Source organism: Aspergillus welwitschiae, assembly GCF_003344945.1.
Source record: "Aspergillus welwitschiae strain CBS 139.54b unplaced genomic scaffold BDQ94scaffold_1, whole genome shotgun sequence".
Classification (NCBI taxonomy): Eukaryota; Fungi; Ascomycota; class Eurotiomycetes; order Eurotiales; family Aspergillaceae; genus Aspergillus; species Aspergillus welwitschiae.
In genome coordinates, this window is record NW_020798695.1 from 2,154,364 (window position 1) to 2,162,541 (window position 8,178).

Genomic DNA, 8,178 nt, shown 5'->3' on the forward strand with positions numbered 1-8,178 from the left:
CGGCTTATCTATTGGTAGCACTACTTAAGTCTTTATATCCATGTCTCATCGGCCTACTCAGATGCCTCCCCTGGCACATATAGGTAGTTCTCCGTCATCAGTCTCACCTGACCCCCACCTTCAGTCGCCAAAAACTGCAGTGGATCCTCAGGAATCTGCACACACTCTTGCTCCCCAATCATCCATCCCCATCGCAACCAATTGGGCGACAGCCACCAGTCGTCTTTTTGCCAGTCTCCTGTATACGGAGCCAGACTTTCAAAGACACCTGCATTCTGTGTCCTCATCTTCTCCAGGGCCTCGTCAAAGAGACTCACAATGTGTTCATCATCCTCGTCCTCCAAGGCCCAGGCCACATCATTCGGGGGCGGCGGGTAACTCTCTAGGAGGAAGCTCGCCCATCTGGACAGTCTGGGAGGGAGCTGAGGTCCCTCTGATGCACTGGATTGGCTAGCCGTGTGGGCTGCCGCAACCAGGCAAAGGAACATCGGGAAGGCAAAGGGCGACGACCCACCACTGCCTCTTAGCATTGGGATAGCAGATTCAGAAACCGACAAGATGTCCTGGAAGCAGGCCTTGCAAGGTTGCTGCATCGCCGTTGGGAGAAGGTTAGGCAATTCACCCAGCGTGAACAACTCCCCGTTGTTTGTAAGGAGAGACTTCCGCTCCAAAATCCGCACTTGCAGCCGCGAGAACACCTCATCCGGGAACTTTCCGGTGGGGATCCGGCCCATATGGGCCCCAAGAAGTCTCTTGGTTTCCTCCCAGGTCCCGGTGAAGTTGTGTTGCCGCGCACGGCCCAGTGTCCATGCTGCGACAACTAGAGCGGTCTCGGACAACATGATTTGACTGTCCCGGTAGACTTTCGCATGAGTCTGTTTGAGGTTTGACGGTGTCTGGAGGTCTTCCCCTGAAGACCTCAGCTTGGCAGCATGTGTGACGACCTCAATAATAACCTGACTCAAGGCAGCAAGCAGGGCCCTAGAATTTCCGTAGGCATTTGGGATCTTGATCCCTTGGCTTGTGATTTCCAGAGTCTCCAATTCCCGATTGTTGGCAGCCAGGACCGACACGGCGTCAAGCAGGGCAGGTGAGAAGATGGAATGCTCCATTGACATGTCAGGAGCGAGGAGAGGGTAGAACACGTTGAAGACGTAGTAGTGATCTTCCGTTTCCCCACCAGCAAGGTCAGGATACATCTGCAGCTGATGGGACTTTGCCATGTAGAGGGGACTTCCAGGCGGTGCTCGTAAACTGACAATGCGGTGATCGCAAGGATTTCCGGGAATGCAGAAACCGTAGTTCATCATAACTGTTTTACGTCAGTCGCTAATCTATGGAGAAACTAGGGGACACCTACGTTGCTCGTTATTCCGGGGTCCGTAGTTGTTACTGATCTCCTGACCCGCCCACACGTCTTCCAGGACCACAAAGGCAATATCGTCCTTACCAGCCCGCCACTCCACCTTGGCTAGCGGACGATGATTTCCCATATCGATGATGGGCAGAAGGACAGATAATTTCTCCTCTGACAGATCTGTCTCAGGAAAGACTCCAGACAGCACTTTCGCCGAGAAGGCACGCGAAATGAACATTGAAGCTGCCCACAGATAGAGGTCCCTGAAAACACATCGCTGTTGTCAATGCCGCTTCTTAATCCAGACTTGAAACTGAAGGAATACTCTCATTGACCTACCATGTATACGCATCAGCACCTTCGAACCCAGCATTGCGCAGCTCGGTCGAACCCTTCTCATACTTCTCCTTCAGAACCTCCAGTCTCTTCTCCCTAGCTGCCAACAAGCTAGTGCCATCCAACCACTGCAGGTCTTCCCCTTCATAGTAAGGAGGAGTAGTCAAGGAGCCAGGCTGAGGCAACGTCCGAATATACGGGTACCAAAAGCCCTCTGTGCCTCGGAGATACTGACCGATTAGGAAGAAGATAGTTGATTCCTTTTCTCCGACAGCGTCAACAAACGACTGTGGGAAATGCAGGCCATGGGCTGAAAAAGAGACAGAGTCGGCGGTGTAACTAACGACATTGAAGTAAGACATTGTCGCAGCCAAAGGCGTCTTGATGATGTGTGTGTCGGTGGGGACAGCATTCTTCCAATCCTTTTTAACTTGGAGATGAACACCACGGCTTTCATCCTTGGCTATCTGGACGCTCTCGTGCAGATGCCCTCCATTGTTGACCATCCAATCGAGCAGATCGAAGTAGATCTGTAGACTGTCATCATCTCCAGACCTAGGAGCTACTGGTCAGATTCTGGATTTTGCATCGTGAAGTGGGCATGCGGGCAGTGTGATGGTGGGATGGTGGGGGAGGAGTGAGTTCCATGCTTCACAGCCATATATCATGCATAGTGCTTGAGGATGTGTTTCATTGGTATTATGCATGTACTTCCGTTCTGCAGATAGCTTGGACCGGGAATAATGCATATGTTGAGGCGATAAATGAACCATGAAAGCATCAGGCATAAAACGCATTGCAGCCCCGAGTTGAACCCGAAAACGTCATCGCGGAGATAGCCATGAAAATAATAAGGGAAAATCGCTTACCTCGGAGGCCCTGACGGCGCACTTGCCATGGCCGCGAAGGAGAGTATGGGAAGGAATACTACTCGTTATGAATTATTCGAGTACTGCAAGATTCGAGTAAATCCCTGGTACTGCTTCAGTTCCCCCGAGCGACGAAAGTTGCAAAAGCGAAAAGTGGGTTTCTGGCAGGTGCGGAAGGCAGGAATGGAAAGATTGAATGCGGCGTCCCACTTTCCCTCCCGCATCAACACAAGGCATATCTATCTCTACGAGCCATTTTCTGCAACATCATTGTAAACACAATCATTCAGATCAATCCTTATTGCCCGGAATTTCGCTTGGTCCACTCGTTGAGGTATACAATCATGAACCGGAGCATATACAAAACTGCCATGCGATCAAATAGTGTACATCATGGGAATTGAACTAATCCAAAAGCAAAAGATGAAAATCAGAAAAAAAAGAGGCCGGGAACAGAATCAATCAGAGTACCGCCAAAAAAAAATAAAAAGATAAAAAAAGTTGGAAAACGTTGCATACATAACAGAAAGGGACATCAAGCATCATGTGCAAACTAATGGGATGATGTGGACGAAGTGGAAGCCTTCCTCCCAGGGACGAGAATCTCGACTAAACCGTCATCCTCCCCATCACTACTGTCGTCTTCATCGCCAAATGGTGAGGCACCCATCCGAGATCGACCGAAGCTTCTGTAACGCCCCGAGGCGATATCCGGATATCCCAGGGATTCGTTCATGATGGCCTCATCCTCTTCGTCCGAGTCCATCATGCCCGACCCAAGCGAAGGCCCTACCATCTCCCCCATGTCGTCCTCCTCATCAACCTCCAGGGGAACCCGTTCCTTGCGTCTCGTGCCCTCCGATCTACCTTCTCCTTCCTCGTCGGAGGAGTTGGTCGAGAACGAGTCGGGGGGGCTGAATCCAGAGTCCGGGAATGTAGGCGATGAGAAGGGCTCATCCTTGCTAGCAGGGGGGAAATCAGTTGAGGGGAAGGCAGCACTGGCAGGTGAGTTGGAGCCATCGGCATCCTCGTCCAAGCCGGCAATCACGAATGGATTGGTGGGCCATTGCATATCATGTTCGCTTGGCTGATTATTACTTGAATCTTCACCACCCTCGGAATTCTCGGCGGCCTGTTGTTTATGGGCAGCCAGTCGGGCTGCTAGCTGCCGGCGTGCGCGAGACGGACCTTGACTCAACGGTGCTGGAGGTGGGGGGAGGATCGGGATTGGCTGGCTGGTAGAGTTGGTAGAGGCCTATCACATTTTAGTTAGTCCACAGGCTCTCTTCCATTTAAATAGGATAGTAGATGACGAGGTAAATGCGTGAAGCGAAGGATCGGGTTAGGGATACATCAAAAGCGACGTCAACACCTAGGCGGCAAGCCAAAAGAAACTACTGGTGTGACCGGCAAGCACATGCTTAGTTCCAGAGAGTTGCAACATGATAGCGGGGAGCAGGAGTTCTTTAGAATGACTTCATACGTAAAGTAAAGCGCTGGAGAACGCTCTATGTGCAAGGCCCTTCACGACCTCCATCGCTCCTCTTGTCCATCATGCGCTATCCCAGCCGCAGCATGAAATGTATACCAGCCCAAGGCCCGAATCCAGAGAAAGATCAACCAACACAGGGTGTACCAAATGATGCAAAGATGGCCGCAGAAGAAGAAGAAGGGGAAAGGTAGGGAAGAGAGGGATGTCCGGGATTGCGTCAAGCATCGCGCATATCGACATCAGTGAAAAGGTGATGACCCACATTGTCAGAGCCGCCTTCAGCGGAAGGCTCAGCAAGATTCCGATCATCTTGATCTTCCATTTCTTCGTCCTCATCGTCATCACTGGAACTAGCGAATCCGCTGAGTAGGGAATTCCCGCTGTTTAGCCCGAAAGCTCCGCCAGAAACACTTCCTTGGTTCATCATGTCAAAGCCCTGGAACCCGGAGCCTCCCACGGAGCCATTCAAGCCAGCTTCAGCAAGCGCCGATGATGTGTTCGCGCTCTGGCCAGAATTGAGCATGCCTTGGCGATGTCCAATCGACATGTCAGGGCGCACCCCGCCAAGAATGGCGTTGTCACGCTCCCTGGTTTCAGAAAGCGTTTGTTCAACATAGTCTATCCACTCCGGATTCAGCACATTCTCCATGACTGTAGGGGAAAGCAACTCGGGCGGGTGCCGTTCGCTAAACTTGACAACCTCTTCGGCAATCAAGGTCAAGTGGCCCATATATCCTAGTCGGATCTGTTTGGTTCGCTGCGCCTCATCACTTCGCTTTTGGCCTTCCACAATGCTCTGGGTGATGCGGCCGGTCTCAAAAACGTCAATGGCCAGCAGACGATTGTAGCCGCGGTCCATGGGACCGTTGAACACTTGTTGGACAACATCATAGACGACGTTGTGAAGGAAGTTGTTCCACGGGAATCGGAAAAAGAAGTCCTAAGAAATATCAGTCAGAAACTGTCCGTAACACACAATTTGCATGCGGACTTACCAAGATAGTCGGTACTACCCGATTCTCAACGAACATGATCTTAAGATAGTCACCAACGACGGGTTGACCATTAGAATCAATCTGAACGTCTGGATGCAACTGTCGAGGTACATCACCATCGTTTGGCTGGGCGTATGCCGATTCGGAAGCGGGTGGGGCTGAGCTTGAAGCATCGCCGACCTGGCCAGCAGTATCAGGCGTCAAGGAGCTCTGTTGATTATTTTGTTGGTCTACAAGAGGAGCCGATTCCGTTCCGGCGTGAGAAGACGCTGTGGTCTGTTCCTCTATACCGTTGGAAGCCGCTTCTGCAGCTGGTTGGCTTTCCTTGGTAGTCTGTCCACCGCCCAGGCTGACTTCCGCTATTCCTGACGCAGTAGCTGACACAGGATCGGAAGGAGGCGTTTGTGCTCGAGCCTGACTCGCAGGGTTTTCATTGCCTGAGCCGTCCTCCGACGTGCCATTTGACGCATTTTCGGCTGTTTCTGTCGGGGCCTGCTGCGAGGAAGCTGCGGACTCCGCCTTAGTCTCGGGGCTGCTGGTGTCCTTAACTTCAGCATCCTTTTCCTTGTCGACAAGAACTCCGGATGCGCTAACGTCCTCGAAGCTTTCCTCGCCCGTATTTGCAACCTCAAGCACCCTAGAGCCCTCAGGGGAGCCGTAGCCAATGACGGATCCATTGACAAAATCCACCGTAGAATCATTCCCATCAAATGCCGATGTCTCTTCGCGATGCGGATTGAAGACGCCCTCGCGCATCAGCCTCTCTCGCTCAGCATCACGCTGCCGCACGTAATCGTCACTACCAGGCTCATTCAAGAGGCCCATGTTACTGCAATGTAGCAGTTCGGCCATCAATTCGCATGTCTTGAATCTGTCAAAGCCCAGAGGCTCGATCTTGGCACCCCATGCTGAGTTGAGCTTGCCCCTTTCTACACTTCTAACCTTGCCCCCATCGTTCACAGTGTGTTTGGAGCTTTGAATCAGCGCCATGAAGTCAGGTATGTGTTTGGCAAAAAGCCGAAGCAGATTTCCGAGGTAGATCGGATCGTATGTTGTTGGGAGCGAGTCCGGACCATTGATGTTCTCAGGATCGTAGTCGGAGTTGTTCTTCCGGATCACTTCAATGACGATGCCAACACCAACTGTCAAGGGATTTCCACCTTGTAGCATGGCCTTGATTAGACTTTCCACACATGGCATGGAGACCAACTGACGGGTGAGGCTGTTAGGGCCAATGCAGGATTGGTCATTCTGGGTTGCGTTTGCGGATATAGTGATAATAGCTTTGAGAAAGTCCCCGGCTGATGTTTGCACTGAGGCAGGGTGATCCGGGGATAGGAATGAGAGGAGCGTGGGTATAAGGTTCTGGGTTTTCAACCACTGCGGACAGTTATCAGCATGGATCACTTACAGGCGAGAGATGGTTACTCTCAACTTACATCAACAATGCCATGGCCACCTTCGACCTTCTCCAAGCTTATGATTTTGAGTAGGAGGTCCATGACCATAGGGTTGTCCACGTGCTGCAAGATTGCCGGTACAATCCCCTCCATTGACTTGAATAGCTCCAGCATTTCACTGGTTTTCTTGTCGAATAGGGTTTCATTCACTTTCGTAAAGTAACTCGCCTGGGCAGAGTCCAAAGGTGGCGTGCGCCGCAAAAACCCCCAGAAATCTCGTAAGTTGTCAGGATTGAGCAGAATAGACTCCACGATCGACCATATCTCCGATGATAGAATTTCGCATGCGACGTAGGCTCGCTTCATGCGATCCTTCTCCGCCCGCTCCAGGTCTTCGGGGTCCAGAATATCCTTAAGGGGGTCTCCCCCCTTGGCCTCTTCCGTTGCATCATCTTTGTTCGTCTGCGCATTGTTCTCGTGATCGTCATCTTCGTCATCTTCGTTCACCAGACTAGGCGCAGTAACATAATCCATGAGTCGTTTTAGGACATTATCTTCTCGTAAGAATTCTATGAGCTTCGTATTATTTTGTTTGAGCTCTTGGATGAGCTCAGACTCATCCAACAGCTCTTCAAGGGTGACATCGGGCTTGTCTAGCAGGGTATCAATGGCGGAGATACTTGCATATCCTCCGAAACGCCAAAACATGATGAATTATATAACTGGGCGAAAAGAGTCATGGAAAGGAAGCACAGTAGCACGAGCACTTTTGATCGCAGGTCGTCGCCGAAACGTCGTTACGGAGAGCCGGGTATGATACAAAACCGTGGTAAGCGGTCAAATCTAGTAAATGAGGTTCATGCAAAGTGCAAGTATGCAATGGTTGGTCGGTAGAAAGTCATATATCGAACAGATTCCGGAAGGGCTGAGTCGTTATGATCGAATCGTCCCAGGACACAAGGTAGGAGAGGAGAGGAGAACGATAGGCAAGATAAACCGGGTCTGAGCGGCCAAGCGCTACATGCGCGAAATAGACAAAGTTAGTAAGGTTGCATGCGCCTCAAGCGTCATAGAAAAAGATCGGTGAATATGGGCTGAAGAATTATCAGGGGTGGGCTTCTCAGGAAGTTGAGGAAGGAGTCAAGTCTCGAAGAGCCTATGCGAGCGGCAAGCGACAAGCTTTAGGGGATGACAGCAGCAGCAGCAGCACAGAGTGCATTGCCATAAAATCCGAAAAGGGCAAGGAAGGAGGGAGGTCCAGACCACGTACCTTTCACGACCTGAGAGAGTGACAAACGAAGACGAAACAAGAGCAAGGTCCTTGTTTGGGAGGGCTGAAGCGACCCACGGGCAATGTAATCACTTTGTCAGCCCGGCACTGCACAGGCGAAACCAGACCGTCAGATGAAGGAGGAAGGATAATTGAGGGTCAACCCAAGGGCTTAAAGTCAGGAATCACAGGCTGACAGTCGCAGGATCACGTTGACTGTGGTGCGCTGGCGGGAGTGTCTGGATCGGCCGACAAGACTGATCCCTGGAAGGTGACGATGAACAAGCAGGGCGGAAATACCCAACAAGCCCGAGGAGCGACGGCGGGGAACCAAAACCAGATACGCGAGGGAGAGGGGGCAATGGATGGGTTTCCAGCGCTTCTGCGAAGAACCGCGAGTGGATGGTCAGTTCAGGCGCTTAATAATCCGGGGCGAAGACGGTAGTTATACAATTCCCT

At 51.5% G+C, this 8,178-nt stretch overlaps 2 protein-coding genes across 2 annotated transcripts; both read right to left on the reverse strand.

Moving 5' to 3' along the window:
• Position 1: 1 nt before the first annotated feature.
• Positions 2–2,691, reverse strand: BDQ94DRAFT_8673 (SET domain protein). The gene is made up of 4 exons (XM_026776726.1): positions 2,563–2,691; positions 1,697–2,248; positions 1,361–1,620; positions 2–1,312 (listed from the first exon to the last, which is right to left on the reverse strand). Exons 1-4 carry the CDS (start codon positions 2,589–2,591, stop codon positions 54–56), a joined length of 2,100 nt encoding a protein of 699 aa, XP_026632805.1. The 5' UTR covers positions 2,592–2,691; the 3' UTR covers positions 2–53.
• Positions 2,692–3,115: 424 nt separating this feature from the next.
• Positions 3,116–7,157, reverse strand: BDQ94DRAFT_165448 (SIT4 phosphatase-associated protein-domain-containing protein; the record flags this gene model as incomplete). Its single annotated transcript, XM_026770304.1, has 4 exons — positions 3,116–3,817; positions 4,317–4,994; positions 5,050–6,429; positions 6,489–7,157. The coding sequence occupies 4 exons, from the start codon at positions 7,155–7,157 to the stop codon at positions 3,116–3,118; spliced, it is 3,429 nt and encodes a 1,142-aa protein (XP_026632806.1).
• Positions 7,158–8,178: the final 1,021 nt, after the last annotated feature.